At 37.1% G+C, this 21,260-nt stretch overlaps 2 protein-coding genes across 2 annotated transcripts; both read left to right on the top strand.

Moving 5' to 3' along the window:
- The first annotated feature begins 11,673 nt into the window (after nt 1-11,673).
- LOC138885072 (uncharacterized) lies at nt 11,674-13,245 on the top strand. The gene is made up of 5 exons (XM_070165967.1): nt 11,674-11,733; nt 11,845-11,929; nt 12,089-12,144; nt 12,394-12,704; nt 12,870-13,245. Exons 1-5 carry the CDS (start codon nt 11,674-11,676, stop codon nt 13,243-13,245), a joined length of 888 nt encoding a protein of 295 aa, XP_070022068.1.
- A 135-nt stretch (nt 13,246-13,380) lies between these two features.
- LOC138885071 (uncharacterized) lies at nt 13,381-13,836 on the top strand. The gene has a single exon (XM_070165966.1). The coding sequence runs from the start codon at nt 13,381-13,383 to the stop codon at nt 13,834-13,836; it is 456 nt and encodes a 151-aa protein (XP_070022067.1).
- Nucleotides 13,837-21,260: the final 7,424 nt, after the last annotated feature.

The raw sequence follows: 21,260 nt of genomic DNA, 5'->3' as shown, positions 1-21,260 counted from the left end.
TTTCCGTGATTTCATGGCCATATCTTGAAGAGATATGGTCCAATCCTTGCTCAACTTCCATTCATGGCCTTTCTCCGGCCATCTCTGGTCTCTCTCCGGCCAATCATGGCCGTTCAAGCCGGATCTTTGACTGTTCTGGCTAGATCGGTAACTTTCGAAGTCTTTCTTACTTTTTCTGGGTTTTCTGAAACCCTAAGCTTTAAGATCTTTCAATTTTCTTTCAGATCTATCTTAGATCTGTGCTTACTATGAACTTTTTAAGTGTTTTTCTCAAAGATTCTCCGATTTCCTTTCAAAGTGACTCTTCATCTTTCAATGATCAGGGTTTCTCTTAACTTCTTTTTAAAGATCTCTTCTCTGAGTTTTGGTGTTGTTTTATGTTTTACTATGTTCAAACAACTTATTTATGCTTTCCTTCTACTTGATTCAGTATATTGAAAACCCTAGGTGTTTTGGTCTTGTCCGAATTCTGAAACTGTCCTTGTTTGTTTGAATGTGTATTTGTTCAATTAAGTTCTTTAATTCTATTTTCTTTGTCTGACTTATCTAGTTCTAGTTTCTTATCATCTCTTAAACTCGACTATTGTTTTCAAAACCCTAATTTCTTAAAAGGTTTACTGTGAGACCTTTACTTGTTTCTGATTCTCATACCTATTACTATGTTCTTCTTCACTGTTGATTCTAAGTGACTACTTGACCTACTTGACTACTGTGCTTCGAATACTTTTCTTACTGCTGAACCCTAGCTTACCCCTACTACTACTGTATGTTTGTGTTACTTCTTTTGTCAACATGTTTGACTCTGTATGCCTGTTCATTCCTTGCTATTTATATGTTGAGGTGCAGAATCTTGACCCTTTCTTGGTTGATCCTGATTCCCTCGATATTGAGACTGATTGCAAAAGTTTTCTTATGAACCCTAATTTTACTCGTTTGTTTGAATTAATTGATTCCCCTCCTTTAATTACTGTAGCGTTTTACCTTGCTAAATTTTTCCCAAATATTAAGCTTATTTTGAAATTAGACTTGATTATTTACTTCATGCTTTTACTGCCCCTTATATGGCAATAATCAATCTGTCCCCAAACTGATTTCTTTCCTTAGTTAAAATCTATTAGAATCCGTTATTCAGTGATTCATTAATTAAAGGGAATCACTTTTGTTAATTGATTCTGATTGTGATTATTTCCATGTTTGTGTTAAGACTTCACTCGTTTTCAAAGCTATAAATACCTACCCTCTCTTCTGTCAAAACACACGAATAATTTGAGTTCGGAACACACACTTATGCTCAAACTTTCTCTCTTTTGTCTACTACTACTTGTGCTGCTACTTTATCTAGCTGGATGAAAGCCAAGGCTAGACTGTGGAATGTTGCTTGCTTTTCTTTCTGCATTTTGCTTGTCTACTGTTATGTCCTAGTTAATTTTTAAAGTCTCAACAACAACATGTTCCTTTGATTTTTCTAATTTCTTTCATCTTGTCTATTCCTGCTTATGTTTCTGCAGTTAAGTTATATTACTAGCATGCTGTAATATGTCCCTTCCCCTTTAGATTAATGCTTCCTTATGAGTGTACTCTATCAGTCACTTGTTATGTGTTTGCTGACTTATGAGTCCCAAACCCCCCATATCCCCTCTATGTGTTTGTATCCTCTGGCTGGTTTGTGGGCATGCCAGCATCAGCTATTGTTGTGCATGACCAAACCTGGCATACAATATATTCCCAAAACCCATTGACCCCTTTGTGTAACTACTAATTCTGTATAGTTTGAGTTTTACTACTACTTTTTTCAAACGACCCCCAACCCTTACTATTTTCAACCCAGTTTTAAATAAATCTCTTCCAACTATGTTCTTCACTTCCACTATATTCTTAGAACCTAGGTTCTTCCCCTCTTGTGTGAGCCTTGCCTTGGGACCCTTGAGCTCCCTCTGAACTTGGACACATAAGGGCTATCCCTTCCACACTGCACTCATTTCTCTCTAGTTATGCAAACCTGGGTATAAGCATTGCCCGGGGTCCCTTGAGACCCTTTGGGAACTTTGACACGCCCAGGTATGAGAAAGGATTTGAAACCACAAATGGCATTTGAGGTGGTTTATTCCACAACTCAGAGAGGAAGTCAGAATCAAGCTTCCTATGGTTGTAACTTCTTATTTAACACTTTTTTGATGTAATTCAGTATTTGGTCTGTAATAATTTGTAACAAATATTAGGGCTGGCTAGTGAAAGGGATTGGGTGATTATGCATGTTTTAGCTATTAGAAGGGTAGATAACATGCCTATAGGATGTATTTCGATATGATCTGTTAGAGAACATGCCTATAGGATCTGCTATATTTTAATTAAGTTCTGCACGCTTTGCTTTCACACGAATAGAAACCATGCATATAGGATCTAAACGGTTCTAATAGAGATCCTTCCTATAGGATCTAAATGGTTCTGATAGAAGTCATGACTATAGGAACTTCGCTTTGATCAAATAAATCCTGCCTACTTCACTACATGTTCAATTAGATATCATGCCTATAGGACCAAATCAGCCTTTAATACTTAGAGATTATGTCTATAGGATCTAAAATCAGCTTAGTTAAAATCAGTTTGACTCATGCCTGTCTGAATCAAATTAAATAGCTCACTCTTTTTGTGTTAATTAATATGGTTTAGAAAGCATGCCTATAGGATCCAAATTGCTTGTTTAAAATTAACCACTGCTCTACTAAATTCCTAATCAATAATAGACATCATTCTCATAGGACATCACTATCACACCTAGGCAAGCCTTAGTTAATAATAATATTAAAACTGAACTCGCCTTTGATTAATTCGCACTGCTACAACTAGTAGGTAGGCCTGATTCGGACTTCTTATCTGAGTTATGTAATAAATTTATTCTTCTTCAATAATCTAAACACCCTGCTTTAGTGTTTTAAAATTCAGACCCCAATTGTGTTTAAGTCATGCTGTTTATATACATTGTCTGCGGAGATGTACATGAGCCTTTTAATTGTTTACATGTTTCCCCTTTTAAATGCAGTCCTACATGTTTTGTATGTCGCCTTAGATTTTTTACCTTTTAAAACCTAAGAGTCAGCCTAAAACCCTCCCTCTTATAGGAAGAGTAGTCTTAAAATCCTCCGGGACTGATAGGAATGGGGCGGATAATAGCATGCAATAGAGGTCAAAACCAATCCACGCTCTAATACCTTAACCTGGTTGGAAAGGTAGATATGGTATGATGACTGGTGCGGTAATACCACGTGTATCCCCTATTCTGAGGAGTGTCATATCGGGTATTGCATCGAGGTTATCCATATTATAAACAAACCATGGACCCCCCCCTCCCTTTACATTCTCAATTATTTGTGAAACTGCAACTCCTTTTCAAAATTCGCCTTTTAATAATTGTTTTCAAACTCTTATGTGTTTAAACTTAAATCCCCTACTATTTGAGCCTATACTTGTCTATTTGCTAATTGTACAAATTTACAAAATTGTCTGGCCGGGAACCACACTAGTGGATCCTGAGGGGTGCCTAACACCTTCCCCTTAGGATAATTTCATGCCCTTACCCTATCTCTGGTTATCAAACAAACTCAGAAATGAACCCTATAGGTATCCTACTGCACCTTAAATCATTTGGTGGCGACTCTTCAAATACAAACCCAGTTCCCAAAAGGAATGAGTTGTCCCATACCCAAAATATCATAAACCCAATTTTCCGATGTGAAGAGGGAAAAAGGGGGCGCGACAGCTTTGTGCCCGTGTCTCATGTATGATTCACAAGCGGGGTCTTTGTTTAATTATGTTGACCGTGTCGCATGTATGATTTGCGAGCGAGGTAATTGGATTTCCTTTTCAGAGTTCGTTTTCCTTTTGTATCGCGTTCGAGTTGGTAGCCCATTGGCGCATTGTGGCATCATATTAGACTTTTAGTCACGTATGGGTGGCTTATTGCTTGAGCAGTTCGTACTGGGTGAGATGAGATAATTGGATTTAGGATCAGTGCAATCTGATTATATGAAGTATATTTGGTTCAGAAGGTGATGGTTCTTGTCAGGAGTTTAGACCCAATGATTTATTGATTCAGCAATTAGTTATGAATTTCTACACATCTCTTCTGTCGGGGCAGTATTGTAAGAGTTAAAGCAAGACCTATGTATGTCATGAGGTGCAATAGGAGCATCAGATTCGTGGAATTTCGAATAATTTGATCAGAGAATGTTATTGTGGTCCTGTGAGTAAAGTGGTGCAAGGTGTGAATTCAGCTAAGGTATGCAGTCATGTTTTGGTGTTGCGTGTAGTTATTGATACGGTGGGCATATGCTGGAATAGGCCTGGCAGAGAATTCCGGATGTTGGAATTGGGCTCTAAAGCTTATTTGCTTAAGTGAAAAAGGATATCTTCAAATTGATCAAGCTACACTTCTCAGCTGAGTTGTGGTAGTACGGGTAGGTGATAGAGGTGTTAAATAGTGATTTCAAGCAACTCCAGCGCAGTTCATAGCACGTTCGAGGACGAAAGTATGTTTAAGTGAGAGAGAATGTAATAACTCAACCGGTCGTTTTGAGCTCTAGCACGTCATTCAACAGTTTGAGGTCATGAGTAGCTTCACTTCAGGTATTATAACTTGTACGCACGGTCAGAATTGACTTTCGAGAAGTTCGGAGATGATTTAGAAAGAGAATTCTCATTTCGGAAGCTTTAAGTTGAAAGAATTGACTAAGGTTAGATTTTTGAGTAAACGACCTCGGAATCGGGATTCGAAGGTTCTAACAGGTTTGTATGATAATTTCAGACATAGGCATATGTCCGTACTGGGTTTTGGAAGACTCGAGAATGTTTCGGCGCCTATTATGGAAGCTAGCATTTTGGAAGAATCTCAAAAGTTTGGGTTGAAGTGCATTTCAGTGTTATCAATGTCCGTTTGGGATTCTGAGTCTGGGAATAGCTCTGTATGGTGATTTTAGTATTGGGAGAATGATCAAAAGTGAATTCGGAGGTCTGTAGGTCCTTTTGGATTCATTTGGCTAAAGATAGAAATTTGAAGGTTTTTGGGAAGTTTGACCGAGAGTTGACTTTTTGATATCGGGGTCGAATTCCGATTCCATAAGTTGGAGTAGGTCTGTAATGTCAAATGTGACCTGTGTGCAAAATTTGAAGTCAATCGGGCATGAATTGACAGGTTCGACATCAAATGCAGAAGTTTGAAGTACTAAAGTTCATAACGCTTAGATTGGAGGTCTATTCATGATTTTGGCATTGTTTGATATGATTTGAGGCCTCGAGCAAGTCCGCAATGTGTTTTGGGATTGGTTGGCATGATTGGTTGGGGTCATGGGGGCCTCAGGTGAATTCTGGATGGTTAACGGATCAATTTTGGAATTTGAGGAAGAATTCAGGCAGCTGATATCTGGTGTAACTGCACCTGCGAGGTTTTGGCCGCAGGTACGGAGCCGCAGAAGCGGCCAGGAGAGCCGCAAATGCGATTTTGGGCTGGAAGTGTAAGGACCGCAGATGCGGTCATCTCGCCACAAAAGCGGGACCGCACCTGCGAGAATTGAGGCGCAGAAGCGGAAAGGGGAGCCCGGAGAGAAACCGCAGGAGCGGTAGAGGGGCCGAATCGGTGAAACTGCAGAAGCGGTCATGTGACCGCATGTGCAGAATTGCTGGAGGCAGTAAGGTTCTTTAAAATCGGGGGTCTTGGCCATTTTTCTCTTGTTTGGGCGATTTTTGGAGAGCTTCAAGAGACGTATTTCATCGTCAAACATGAGGTAAGTTAATTTCACCCCTTGTGAGTTAAATACATGGTTTTGTTACGGATTTGAGCATGAAAACTAGTAGAAACTTGAGGTTTGAGGAAAAACCTAGAAATTTGATATTCTTGGATTTTGTCCACGATTTTGGGTATGGAATTAAGATAAAATCATGTATTTAAGTTCGTGAGTTCATGGGTAAACTTTATCTTTGAGAAATTTTGAAATTCATGCATGTGGGCCCAAGGACAATTTTGTCAACTTTTCGATCGGGATTATGAATTTTTATAAATTGTATTGTAATGAATAATTGAACATATACTAATGGATTTGCATAATTATTGGCTAGTTTTGGATCATTTAGCATCGATTCGAGTCTCCGGAAGGGCATGGAATGCCGGTTGTGGATCTTCGGAGCGAGGTGAGTCTCCTTTCTAACCTTGTAAGAAGGAATTTTCCCCATAGGTGAAATAATTGGTTATGTGCTTTTATTTGTGGGGACTACGTACGCACGAGGTGACAAGAGTCCGTGCGTAGCTACTATTATATGTAAGTCCGGGTAGTCTAGGACCCAAAAGCATGCTATACTTGGAATATTCGTAATCTTGTTGGCAGTTGAATTGCTTAAATCCTATCAAATCGGTAAATGAATTTCAGAAAGGATTAAACTTCATTTTCTTTAATCGCTAAACAAGAATTCGCTTTTATTTGGATAAACGTTCCCCGATAAATTCTTAATTGGCTGTTTGAGCATGTCTTTCTATGTGTACCTGCGTCGCATGTATGATTCGCGAGCAGGGTGATTATTTATTTAAATTTGACCGCATCGCATGTATGATTCGCAAGTGGGGTAATAGATGCATCTATGGTTCGCGCCGTTCGACCCTCGGCAGTGCACATTTTACATTTATGTTGGATCGGGCCGTACGACCTCGGGATGATATGCGCATGCTTGTATTGCTTGCCTGAGAATTTTAAATGCTTATAAATCCTTTATTATTTGAGAAGTTGTTTACCTGCTTTCCGGCTTTATGAGTTAAATTTTGCTTTATGAAATCCATGAGTTCCTCACACTTTTACTATATTATCATTGGACCATTAGTAAGTATCGAAGTCGACCTCTCGTCTCTACTTCTTCGAGATTAGACGGGATACTCATTGGGTACATGTTATTTTCGTACTCATACTACACTTGCTGTGCATTTTTGTTGCTCAGGTTCATATGTGGTGATCATAGGCTAAAAACTCGTGTTTTAGTCATTGTAACAACACTTTAATTATTGCATTTTACAAAGGCTTGAGCTTAAATGATAATGAATACTAAATTCATGCTTTATGTCTTGCAGGAAGCTAATCCGACTTAAGAATTTAATTTGGGATGAATTTGATTAATTTCGGGCTTTAAAGTATGAGTAAAAGCTAAATAAATCAAGTCGGAATCGTGTTCGGGGGTCGCAAAGCAAGCCAGGATAGCAAAACAAATGAAAAAACGAAGCAGCGCAAAAAATTGCACTATCGTGTCGCGTGGGGCATCGCGGCAGTGCAAAATTCTGCGCTGCATTGTTTTGCTCTGTTAAAATGTATTCTGCCTCTGTCCAATCTATGTACGCGTTGCACGGGGCATTATACAGGGCGTCGCGGACGTGTAAAAATCGCAGAACTACTCTATTTCGGTCTAAAAAGGGTATAATTGTCAAAACTCATTCTTACACGATTAAAAAGGGTAAAGCAGTCATTATAGAAGTAGCAGACCTGTTTTGAGAGAGAGATAGAGGAGGAGATCCATCTTGGAGGATCAAAATCAAGAGGAGACAACACTTTGGAGCAAGGATTAAAAGGGTTTTTCTAAACTTTCTTCTAGTATCCATTTATTTGATGTTTAAGACTTATATTGTTGATGTTTGTATGAATATGAGTAGCTAAAAACCCAAATAATTTGGGGCTATGGGTGTTAGATGATTATGTTGTTTGAAGTTTATATTGATGATCTTGAATTTATCGTTAAGGGTTATTTATTTGATTCTGCTGTTAATTATTTTACTGCATAGCTAACAGTGAAATACTATTTACGAATCTTGAGTTAAACTTGAAAAAGGAAAATCTTGATTGCATATAGAATCAAATAGAACAAGATCTGAATCCTGGCCATCGGGTGAAAGATTAGCGATTAAGATAGAAATATACTTAATTGTCTTGTTTGGTTGAAAAATAGGAATTGTAAATGCATTTGAGTTAATATTGATGCCATAGAAATATAGGTATTAATTTAACTTGAATAGGTGCATAAGAATTCGGCAGATTCTTATTTAATTCTTATGGATATTATCAACACTATAATCAATAACCCGGATAATTCAATAAATCATTCTTAAGCTAAAAACATAGCATGATCTCTAGCAAGCCCATAACCCTGGAATATCTCTCTTATTAATTGTTAAAAGAAAACTTCATAAGTGGCGTAGTAACTTTGCGTTGTATTATTGTTTGACTACTAGTTAAATTATAAATTGATTATTTATGTATTTTGTGATGAATTAGCTTGAATCTATAATTGTTTGAGTTTGCATCAGTTGATAAGTTGATCATAAGTCCTCGTGGAAACGATACTTTACTTATTACTATATTACTTGAAGACCGCGTACATTTGCGTGAGTGTTTTGATCGCAACAAGTTTTTGGCACCGTTGTCGGGGACTTGGAAATTAACTACTTGACTGAGTTAAACTTTTATCAGCTATTGGTTTAAGCATTAATTTTTAGTTCACTTTGTTTGTGTCACGCAGGCTCTTCTCTTGAATGCGGAGGAGTAGAAGCACAAGCAATCTCTTCCCTCTTGATCCTGAAATTGAAAGAACACTTTATAGAGCAAGGAAGGAGTTGGAAGCTAGATACAAAACATAAAGAGAGTTGGACATCTTAGTTCAACCACAGCCAACAGTGATGGCAGGTAATGGAGGGCGTCCGGTGATAGAAGCTGCAAGGCCAAATCTTGCTAATATGACTCAAGCTATTATGAAGCCTGATATCACTGGTCACTTTGAGCTTAAACAGTACATGGTATAGCTGATTCAGTCCACTGGGCAATATGTAGGTCTATCTCATGAAGACCCGCAGAGGCACATTCAGAATTTTTTGGAAATCACGGATACTTACAACTATCCAAATGTTTCCAAGGACTATGTCAGGCTGACCTTGTTTCCTTTTTCATTGTTGAGGGAAGCTAAAGAATGGTTGCATAAGGAGCCTGCTAATTCAATCCATACTTGGGATGACTTAGAAAAGAAATTCTTAATCAAGGTTTTCCCCACTAAAAAGACAAAGTGTTTGCGGAGCCAGATTCTTGGGTTTCAACAAGGGGATGGTGAGACTCTTCGCCAAGCTTGGGAAAGATACAAGAAACTACTCCGAGACTGTCCGCATCATTGTCAAACTGATGAGGTATTGGGCCATACTTTTGTTGATGGATTAGATGAGACTTCAAAGATGAATCTTGATTCAGCTTGTGGAGGTAGTTGCATGGCGAGACCATATAGTGAAATACAACTTCTGCTAAACAACTTCACTGCTAATGATCATAATTGGCAAGGTGAGGGAGAACCAAGGAGAGCAATGAAATAGGAAGCAACAGGGGTACTTGAACTTGATGACTTTTCCGCCATGAGAGCAGATATAGCAAAATTGGCAAATCAAATGAATAGAATGACAATGAACTAGACACAACAAATGCAACATGTTCAACAAATGTTGATTTGTTGTGAAATGTATGGTGACAATCACACTAGTGATATATGTCCAACGAATCCTGAATCTATTTATTATGTGGGACAACAAAGCAGAGGTCCGATGAACCAATAGGCAAAATATGGGAACACTTACAATGCAAATTGGAGGAATCATCCTAATTTCTCTTAGGGTGGAAATCAATCAAATCAGAATCAATATAGACCCAAAGAAAATTTTAATCAACCTCAAAGGCCACCCCAGCAGGTAGAAGAAAGTACAAGTGATTTGTTGAAGAAATTGTTGCATGACAATCAACAACTTAGAACTGATTTCAGAAATCTGGAAAGGCAAATGGGACAGCTAGCTGCAAATCAAAACACAAGACCTGCAGGTGCTCTTCCAAGTGATACAGAGAAAAATCCGCAAGTCAGTGCAATTACACTTAGAACTGAAAGGGAATTAGAAGGAATTCCAAAGAAGAGAAAAGACAAGCTTATACCTGAGGGTGAATTGATTCACAAAGCAACACAGGAAGCAAATAAAGATGATACAGTTTCAGCGCCTGTGAATGTTCCAAGGCCACCACCACCTTTTCCACAAAGATTGTAGAAAAAGAATGATGATAGCATGTTCAACAAATTTCTCTCTATGTTGAGTTAGATTCAATTGAATATTCCGTTGGTAGATGTGATTTGTGAAATTCCAAAGTATGCCAAGTACATAAAAGATATTGTGGCTAACAAGAGGAGATTGACTAAATTTGAAACAGTTGCACTTAATGAGGAGTGCACTTCAAGGGTCCAAAATAAGCTTCCTCAAAAGCTTAAGGATCCTGGCAGCTTTACTATCCCTGTGAGAATAGGTATTGTTGATGTAAGCCATGCACTTTGTGATTTGGGAGCGAGCATAAATTTGATGCCATTGCCTTTGTACAAAATATTGGGTCTGTGAGCCCCAAAACCCACCACGGTGATGTTACAACTAGCAGACAGGTCCATATCTTACCCGGTTGATTGAAGATGTACTGCTGAAAATTAAGAAATTTATTTTCCCGGTTGATTTCATTATCTTAGATTTTGAAGCAGATGAAAAGGTTCCTATTATATTGGGAAGACCTCTTTTGGCTACAGGTGATGCTATAATTAAAGTAAGAGAAGGAAAAATGATCATGAGAGTTGACAATGAGGAGGTTGTTTTTAATGTATACAAAGCAATTCAACTTCCTCGCCATTATGAAGAATTGTTTGTGATATCTGTCATGGAGATGGATGAGCAACTTATTGCCCCAAGTGTATATTTGAAGGATTCTTTAGAGAAAGCAATTGTGTTGTTCGAGAGTTTGGAGATTAATGATGGGGTTGAAGAGATGAAGCATATTTTGAATGCATCATGTGAATATATGAAAGGTTTAAATCCCTTTGAATCTTTGAACAGGCCAAATGGTCCTCCTCCGAAGCCATCAATTGAAAAAGCTCCAAAATTGGAACTAAAGCCTTTACCTTCTCACCTTTATTATGCTTATTTGGGTAGTTCTGATACGTTACATGCTATTATTTCTTCTGACTTGTCTGAATTGCAGGAGGAAAAATTGTTGAGAGTACTACGTGAGCATAAAAGAGCAATTGGGTGGACAATGTCTGACATAAGAGGTATTAGTCCAGCTTTTTGCATGCATAAAATTCTCATGGAGGAAGGACACAAGCCGAGCATATAACAACAACGCTGCCTAAATCCCAACTTGAAAGAGGTGGTAAGAAAAGAAGTGATTAAATGGCTTGATGCAGGTATTGTATTTCCAATCTCTAATAGCAAATGGGTAAATCTAGTCCAATGTGTTCCAAAGAAAGGAGGAATGACTGTAGTGACAAATGAAAACAATGATCTGATTCCCATACGAACTGTTACTGGGTGGAGGATTTGCATAGATTATAGAAGATTGAATAATGACACCCGAAAAGACCATTTTTCTCTCCCCTTTATTGACCAAAGGCTTGATAGATTAGTTGGGCAAGAATACTACTATTTTTTGGATGGCTACTCGGGATATAATCAGATTGTTATAGCCTCAGAGGACCAAAAGAAGACCATATGCATTTAAAAGAATATTTGGTCTTTGTAATGCACGTGCGACTTTTCAAAGGTGTATGATGGCTATTTTTACTGATATGGTTGAAAGATTTGTGGAAGTATTTATGGATGATTTTTCTGTATTTGGATGTTCTTTTGATGAATGTTTAATGAATCTTGACAAGGTACTTTCTAGGTGTAAAGAAACAAATTTGGTACTGAATTGGGAAAAATGTCGTTTTATGGTAAGAGAAGGTATAGTCCTAGGGCACAAAGTGTCCAAGAACGGATTGCAGGTAGATAAAGCAAAGGTGGAAGCAATTGAAAAATTACCTCCACTGACATTAGTTAGAGGCATTTGCAGTTTCTTGGGCCATACAGGTTTTTATCGTCGTTTCATTAAAGATTTTTCAAAAATTTTATCTCCTTTGTGCAGGCTTCTTGAGAAAGATACTTCCTTCAAGTTTGATGATACTTGTCTGAAAGCATTTGATGAGCTAAAAAGAAGATTAGTTACTGCACCAATTATCATTGCTCCAGATTGGAAACTTCCATTTGAGTTGATGTATGATGCAAGTGATATAGCCATTGGAGCAGTTTTGGGGTAGCAGAAGGAGAAAATCTTTTATTCCATTCATTATGCGAGCAGAACTCTTAATCCAACTCAAATGAATTACACTATTGCTGAAAAAGAGTTGCTTGCAGTAGTATGGGCATTTGATAAGTTCAGGTCCTATCTAGTGGGAACCAAAGTCATAGTTTACACAGATCACTCAGCTATCAGGTATTTATTTGCAAAGAATGATGTCAAGCCAAGGTTAATTCGATGGGTTCTTCTTTTGTAGGAATTTGATTTAGAGATTCGAGATCAAAAAGGGACAGAGAATCAGATTGCAGATCACTTATCCAGGTTGGAAAATCGATGCCATGTCACTGAAGGAGAATCAATCAAAGAAACATTTCCTAACGAACATTTGCTAGCCATCACTTCGGATGAAACCCCATGGTATGTTGATTATGTGGATTTTATTGCAAGTGGGGTGACTCTACCAGAATTCATAGCTGATCATAGAAGAAGATTCTTACATGATGTGAGATTCTACATATGGGACGAACCTTTTCTATACAAGCAATGCGCAGATCAATTGGTAAGCAGGTGTGTCCCTGAGGAGGAGTTGAATGCAATATTGCATGACTGTCATGCTTCTCTTTATGGAGGTCATCATGGTGGAGACAGAATGGCACAAAAGGTTTTGCAATCAAGTTTTTACTGGCCAAAATTGTTTAAAGATGCACATGCTTTAGTTAAAAATTGTGACAGGTGTCAAAGAACAGGTACAATCACGAAGAGAAACGAGATGCCTTTGCAAAATATTTTGGCAGTAGAGCTCTTTGATGTCTGGGGAATTGATTTCATAGGACCATTTCCATATTCGAATGGGCACAGATACATTTTGCTTGGAGTCGATTATGTGTCTAAGTGGGTTGAGGCCATTGCTCTTCCTACTAATGATGCAAAGGTAGTGGTAAAATTTGTAAAGAAGCACATTTTCACACGCTTTGGAACTCCAAGGGTGTTGATAAGTGATGGAGGAACACACTTTTGTAACAAATTGTTGAAAAATGTTCTAGAAAAATATGGGGTAAGACACAAGGTTGCTACTGCATACCACTCTCAAACTAGTGGTCAAGTTTAAGTGTCAAACAGAGAAGTAAAACAGATTTTGGAGAAAATAGTGAGTGCAAATAGGAAAGATTGGTCCGGTAAGTTAGAAGATGCATTGTAGGCTTACCGAACTGCATACAAGACTCCAATAGGTACTTCTCCATACATGTTGGTTTATGGAAAGGCATGTCATTTGCCCGTTGAGCTAGAACACAAAGCTTATTGGGCAATCAAAAAGCTAAATATGGATATGGACTTAACCGGTGAAAAAAGACTGCTACAACTCAATGAACTTGATGAGTTTCGTTTGCATGCTTATGAAAATTCCAAGTTATATAAAGAACAGACCAAGATGTGGCATGACAAGCACATCCAACATCGTGAGTTTGAGCCGGGTCAAGAAGTTCTCTTGTTTAATTCAAGGCTAAAGCTTTTTCCTGGAAAGCTTAAGTCTCGTTGGGCAGGCCCTTTCCTTGTGGTAAGTGTGACTCCTCATGGAACAGTTGAATTGCGGGACATAAATTCAAGTGGTACTTTCTTGGTAAATGGGCAGCGAATAAAACACTATTGGGGTGGTGATATTAAACGTCACAAGACCTCGGTAGATTTGGTTGATGGCTGATGAAGTGTTGAGTCGTGCCGCGACATTAAATTAGGTGCTTGTTGGGAGGCAACCCAATGACTAACATCATTAACTTCTAATTGTAGTTTAGAAATATTAGATTTTAGATGTTATAATGTTTGTAGTCAGGTACAAGTATGAATTTGGCATAAAATCAGTATACAATGATGTAGGGGGTAAATTGTGAGCTAAAAATCGAAAAATAGGCTAACTCTATGAAAAATTGGCCTACCGCGTCGCATGGGGCATCATGCCACACACCGCACCAGGCAAAATTGCATAGAGGAGGCAGAATACAAAATTTTTGGAGCAACTGGGATTTTTGGCCTACCGCGCGGCGGGTGTGCCGCAGGGGGCACCGCGGTAGGCCATTTGTTTTTTAAAAAAATTAAAAAATAATACATATATATATAAGAGATAGATTTTCTTTAGTAACATCCCCGAGCTTATGGTGCTTAAAGAGAATGAGATTTGTTGTTATTATGTAAAACCTCAAAAAGGTTGGAGATGGTTTAACATAAGAGTGATGCTGAAATTATGAAATGAAATGGTGTATGTATGGAAGTGCTTAAAGAGGTGTAGCTACTACATTCTATATTTATCATACTCTTCCTCAGCCTGCATTACAACCAATTAAAGTCCTATTTGATCCTTGATTGAATAAGCTCAATTAGTAGAGTATTACACTAGGGGCAAGCATATGGTATGTCATCTGTTGCACATGAATTTCAATTCTGAGAGTGAGTTAGTTCTTCCTATTTTGAGTTCCTAAATATTCTTGAATATTAATTTTGAGAGGAACTAGTCTATATTAGTTGTGGGAGGGCACATGATTTGTATAAGCAAGGAAACGTTTTGACCTTTGTGTTAGAGTAAGTAAGCAAGTTATGAAAATGTGTGGCACTTGCGAGTCATGTCTTAAGGTTGAAATATTATGAATTGGTATTTGAGTGTCGGCATGTGTTGTTAGAAAAATAATTTGATAAAAAGGTCGCCCTTATGTGAAATATATGTTAATTGCTCGAGGACGAGCAATGGTTTAAGTGTGGAGTATTGATCATAGGCTAAAAACTCGTGTTTTAGTCGTTGTAACAACACTTTAATTATTGTATTTTACAAAGATTTGAGCTTAAATGATAATGAATTGTACTAAATTCATATTTTATGTCTTGCAGGAAGCTAATCCGACTTAAGAATTTAATTTGGGATGAATTTGATTAATTTGGGGCTTTGAAGTCTGAGTAAAAGCTAAATAAATCAAGTCGGGATCGTGTTCGGGGGTCGCAAAGCAAGCCGGGATAGCAAAACAAATGAAAAAATGAAGCAACGCAAAAAATTGCACTGCCGCACCGCGTGGGGCACCGCGACAGTGCAAAATTCTGCGCTACATTGTTTTGCTCCATTAAAATGTATTCTTCCTCTGTCCAATCTATGTACGCGTTGCACGGGGCGTCGTGAACGTGAAAATCACAGAACTACTCTATTTCGGTCTAAAAAGGGTATAATTGTCAAAACTCATTCCTACACGATTAAAAAGAGTAAAGCAGCCATTATTGAAGTAGCAGATCTGTTTTGAGAGAGAGATAGAGGAGGAGATCCATCTTGGAGGATCAAAATCAAGAGACAACACTTTGGAGCAAGGATTAAAAGAGTTTTTCTAAACTTTCGTCTAGTATCTATTTATTTGATAATTAAGACTTATATTGTTGATGTTTGTATGAATATGAGTAGCTAAAAACCCAAATATTCTGGGGTTATGGGTATTAGATGATTATGTTGTTTGAAGCTTAAATTGATGATCTTGAAATTATCGTTAAGGGTTGTTTATTTGATTCTGTTGTTAATTATTTTACTGTGTAGCTAACAGTGAAATACTATTTACGAATCTTGAGTTAAACTTGAAAAAGGAAATTCTTGATTGCATATAGAATCAAATAGAACAAGATTTGGATCCTGGGCATCAGGTGAAAAATTAGCTATTAAGATAGAAATATACTTAATTGCCTTGTTTGGTTGAAAAATAGGAATTGTAAATGCATTTGAGTTAATATTGATGCCATAGAAATATAGGTATTAATTTAACTTGAATAGGTGCATAAGAATTTGACAGATTCTTATGGATATTATCAACTCTATAATCAATATCCCGGATAATTCAATAAATCATTCTTAAGCTAAAAGCGTAGCATGATCTCTAGCAAGCCCATAACCCAGGAATATCTCTCTTATTAATTGTTAAAAGAAAACTTCATAAGTGGTGTAGTAACTTTGCGTTGTTTTATTGTTTGACTATTTGTAAATTGGTTATTTATGTATTTTGTGATGAATAAGCTTGAATCGATAATTGTTTGAGTTTGCATCAGTTGATAAGTTGATCATAAGTCCTCGTGGGAACGATACTTTCTTATTACTATATTACTTGAAGATCGCGTACAGTTGCGTGAGTGTTTTGGTCACAACAAGTGGCTAGTGGCATAGCGGCATGGTTGATACAGAGACTTAGGTGAGCTGCATTTATCGATATGACCCGCAGCCAGCAGAGTCCTCTTCAGAGTATTTTACTGTGTTTTTCATTTCTGTCCACTTTGTATTCCGGACAGTTACTGTATTTTATTCCATTCCCTAGTAAATGCTCATGCACTTGCGACACCGGGTTCTGGGATGATTATGGGGTATCTTGTATTAGCTTCTTAATATTCATATTTGATTTGAAACGATTATCTTTTACTGGTAAAATTGAAGGAAAATTACAGTTTTCAAAATTATTAAAACAAGAATCTAATCAAGTATTTTAGTTGGCTTGCCTGACAGCGGTGTCCGGCGCCATCACGACCCTTAGTGGAATTTGGGTCGTGACAAGTTGTGTGTGATCAATTATTTCTAACAGTGTTGGGCCATCTCCAACGCTGTCTTCATTTGTCATAATGCAGTCAGTTTATGGAGAAATTTGACTCCAATACTGCTGCATTTTTTGCTGTAAAATGGGGAATAAATAGTGTCACTCCAGAGTTGGACTGACACTATTCATCTCTTCCATTAAAATTCTCTATTACTTTATTATTTAACTCTTTCAATTGATCTCTTTATATATACCTAATTATGTTTATGTAATACCTTTATAATATTAATTTTACATCTTAACTTTGGTGTATAATTTTGATAAATTAATTTTCGTGCATTTATTATTTTTATGTAAAATTGTAAGTCAATTTTATTATAAGTTATAATTGTACAAAAAATATATAATCATCTCAAAAAAATGAATGGTGCAAATATAAAATATTAAATATTGTTAAAATTGAAAAGTGCGAATATAAAATATTAGAAGTTGCTAAAATTGAAAATTAAAAATTAAAAATACATTAAATTAAAATACATAAAAATTGAAACTATGGTATATAGCATAATAGCTTAGTAAGGACCTATGTCATTTCCAGATTTACCAAAACCATTACAGTATTGAGTGAATGGGGTCGAGGATTATTGTGGTTGTGATTGTGAAACTTATATGTGATGAATATGTAAAAAAAAAAAAGATAGAATTTCTTTAATAGAAATAAGAAAATAAAAGTTAAATAAAAGATAATAATATAATACTAAAGAGAGAGAAGAATATAAAATGGAATATATTTTTTTGGTAAAAAAAATATAGTAATTGTTGGAGCAATTTTACTCCATTTTCTCCTCCAAAATGGAGTAAACGCCAAAATGGAGTAAAGTTACTCCAACCTTTACTCTATTTTTTACTCAAAAAAGAATATTCCGTTTCATATTCTTTTCTATTTTTAATATTATATTATTATCTTTTATTTAATAAAGAAAATTGTCGTACAAAATTCGACCAAAGCTACAATTTACATATAACTTATATACACTTGTATATAATTTTTAATGCAGAATCAGGTGAAAAATCTATAATTTTACATACAACTTACATATAAATCTGTATTCAATTATGTTAGTTGTATATATTTTGTATGTTGTTTGTACACTCGGCATATAAAATATATACAATTTATTTATATTTTCTTTGAGTTTCAATCTGAAATTCCAACAAACTCAACCAGAATCTTCACCAAATTCACTCATAATTGAGATATAATTTCTAAGGAATATTGCAATCATCATTTGCAAAAACTCAACCAAACAAATAATAATTTTACAAAATTTGATTTTTGAATTTAAAGTTTCAAATTTTTTTAATGTCTATCAATAGAGATTTTTATTAGTTGTCATTTTTCTACTGTTTCAAAATAACTAACCCAACAATTTCTTCTCTATTACATCGGTGGCCAGAGTCCTCTCAATCCGTTAAGAGGTCTATTTCTTTCGCAGGTCTGTTCATTCATTCTTTCCCTTCAAACTTTTTTATTTTTTATTTTTTGTTATTGCTATGTTTTTTAAGAGAAATTAGATGCTGAATGAAATTTGACTGGTGCAGAGTTGATGGAGAAAGAATTGTATGGGTAAATAGTTTATACTGTAGTATAGATAAGTAAATGTGATGATCCAGTCATCAAAATGAAATAGCGAGATCAAGTTAGCGGATAAACATAATACGACTGGCTATCTTTTTTTATTGGTTGTAAATACGAATACTTTATTAAAAACGATGTAACATTACATAGGACTCTCTCAGCCATCCCATTGGGATCGAAACTGAGAGAGTTTACAAAAGTACTAGAGTTTTGCACAGCATTAATGTTCCCCATATGTAAGGCCCCGTGAATTTCCTACTCAGAACCCCGAATCCTGTGGTGCCAAGTGAGGATCATGCGTTAGAGATGCGTAAAATTCTCCGCGGCGAGCTTGCGAACCGCTATTCGGACCTTTTTGGACTGATCTATGATATAAAAAGTCAAGAAATAATATTTTCCAGAAAATGCGCTTCTGCGGTCGCATATCAGGTATGCGGACCGCATAATTGCCGCAAAGTGAGTCAGTGTGTTGGTCAAATTTGAGGTCAACTATGCGGTCAAGTATGTGATCGCATAACCGATATACGGACCACTTAGTCGTCGCACATTTCCCTTGGGATTTTGTGAGGGGCAGTTCTGCGGTGCATTATGCGACCGCAGAACGGGTATGTGGACCGCATTTCTGCCGCATACCCAGGCAGTGTGTTCGGATTTTGGGAGCACTTTTGCGGTCCATTCTGCAGGCCGCATTTCCACTTTGCGATCACATCTGACTCAGGGCTCCAATTTTCTAAATTTTAAACCCGACCCCTTATCGATATAACGGTATTATAGCTCATTTTGAGGATATTTCCTGATGCTTTTAGAGAGAGAGAAAGGGTCTTAGCGAGGGAAGTGTTTCCCATCAAATTACTCCATGAAACCTTGCTAAATCTTTGACGATAATCAAGTGAGGGCACCTAAATCTTCATCCCAAGAGGCAAGACTTCATTACCTCAACTCTTATTCCTATGCTTAGCAATAAGGGATCACTAGTGAAGTAATTCATGGGTATAAGAATGAATTTCTTGCATGCATATCACACCATAAAATATTGGGAGGTAGTGAACTGAAAAAGACAGCAATTGGGGTATAAAATGATAGAAATTTCTCTCAAAAGGGCCTAAGATCACAATGCACCTTTAGTGTTTGATAGTATGCTCAAAACAAGCTAGAATCTCAATCTCGTCTCTAATTCTCGATTTAATTTGTAATTCTTACACAATAGATCGAAGTGCTAAAAGTTCCGGAATTTTGTAAGGAATAAGGAAAGCTTTATTGAGGTATGTATGGCTAAAAACCCGTCTTTTAGAAATTGAGCATCATCGGTGTTTGTGTGGGCATGGCAAGATTAAAGTTGAATTGTTGCATTGCTTACTATGTGTGTGAAAAATGTGTCCCAACATAATCAACGTGCTATCTTGACAGCTTGAAAGGGGCAAAGGTATGAATTATGTGTTGGAAATGTTTAGACCTTAAATTGAGATTGCAGCTGAATATATTGTGCTATCTACGTGAAATCTTATCTATGTTTACAATTTAAATTGCTCTTGTGTGCACCTACTGTCCTAACTGGCAAAGCTAATATTGAAAATTGGGAACGATGTAAAATGCGGCCTAGTGCCAAGAATGATTTGATAAGTCGTGGCCCCAAGTGCCTATGAAATGATATATGAGAAATGAATTGATTTATGAGAAGGGAAGAATGCCTTGATGAGGTGACTTAGCCGATCGGGTCGAGATCGGACTCCGCTCAAGATAGCGGTGGTATTAGAAAGGTATTGTGAATGAATTCCGGGAAAGAAGGAAAATGAAATTGTGATTGAAGCATATGTCTCAAATGAGGCAACCTAGCCGATCGGGTCGAGATCGGACTCCGCTCAAGATAGCGGTGGTATTGTGAACAAATAATGAATAGTGTGAAATTCCCCTAACTAAAAGCTATGGGAAAATGATGTGAAAGTTGTATGATTCTTTTATTTGATAATGTGGTGATCGTTTAAAGTTTTTTTATACTTGTGATTTCTTATTCTTGTATGAAAGTTCTTTCTAATTTGATGGTGTTTAGTTATACATACTAGTGCTATTCAATGGCACTAACGTCCCTTTTGCCGGAGGCGCTATATTTTTTAAATGAATGTAGGTGGCTCCATAGCAGATAGTGTCGATCGTGTGTAGCGGAGCATCCTCTTCTCAAACTCTTGGTGAGCCCCTTCCTCCTTCAAGGGGTTTTGTGACATGCCTTTTGTTATAGATGTCTTTTTTGAGGTATAGTCGGGGCCTTGTCGTCGGCGTTGTTATCGCTGTCTTGGGTATCCTTAGAGGCTCCGTAGACATATGTGTGGGTTATGTACGGGCGTTGGATAGGTCTACTAACTATGATGTAATTCAAATTCTCGTTTTGCTAAAGTGTAATTGTATGTAATCTTGGGAACTTAATTACGGATTAATGTTGTGATATAAAATGAACTAACTTTGTAGAATGCACTATCTTTCCTCGTCTAAGCAAATGAATGAAAGCATGGTTTCCTTATTCGTATCGAGTTGGGTAGGAAGTGTTTGATAAGGCTTGCTCAGTTGGGTTTACTCGATTGAGCGTCGGTCGCGCCTGCCGAGGTTGGGGCGTGACACCATACTAGCCAATCTATTACAAACTTCTTCCGATATTGACCTAAAGTACTGTCTTCCAACAACATCATTCTTCAAAGCTGCCTCCACCGGCTGGGTAGGTGCATGATGAATGACTGTTTTATTTATGGACTTTAGCTTCTTACTGTCCTTTGCCAAAAGATGAGCTACTGAATTTGCTTCTCGGAAGTTATGTCTGAGCAATTGTGTTCCCAGTTGTGCCATTAACCACCTGCATGAGGAGATAAGATGATCATAAATTTTGTGATCTTTGTCAAAAAGAGATATTACCTCGGTGGAATCCGTTTCTATTTCCATAGGATGAAGCTTGAATTGGAC

Source organism: Nicotiana sylvestris, chromosome 2 (genome assembly GCF_000393655.2).
Source record: "Nicotiana sylvestris chromosome 2, ASM39365v2, whole genome shotgun sequence".
Taxonomy (NCBI): Eukaryota; Viridiplantae; Streptophyta; class Magnoliopsida; order Solanales; family Solanaceae; genus Nicotiana; species Nicotiana sylvestris.
The sequence above is the reverse complement of the archived record's forward strand: the minus strand, read 5'-3'. Positions and strand labels throughout refer to the sequence as shown.

Excerpts from the sequence above, each read along its gene's own strand:
- LOC138885071 (XM_070165966.1), top strand. The coding sequence starts at position 13,381 with ATGTTGGTTTATGGAAAGGCATGTCATTTGCCCGTTGAGCTAGAACAC.
- LOC138885072 (XM_070165967.1), top strand. The coding sequence starts at position 11,674 with ATGGATGATTTTTCTGTATTTGGATGTTCTTTTGATGAATGTTTAATG. Across the intron at positions 11,734-11,844 it reads GTTTAATGAATCTTGACAAG|GTAGATAAAGCAAAGGTGGA; the intron begins GTACTTTCTAGG and ends AACGGATTGCAG. Across the intron at positions 11,930-12,088 it reads CAGTTTCTTGGGCCATACAG|ATTGGAAACTTCCATTTGAG; the intron begins GTTTTTATCGTC and ends TCATTGCTCCAG.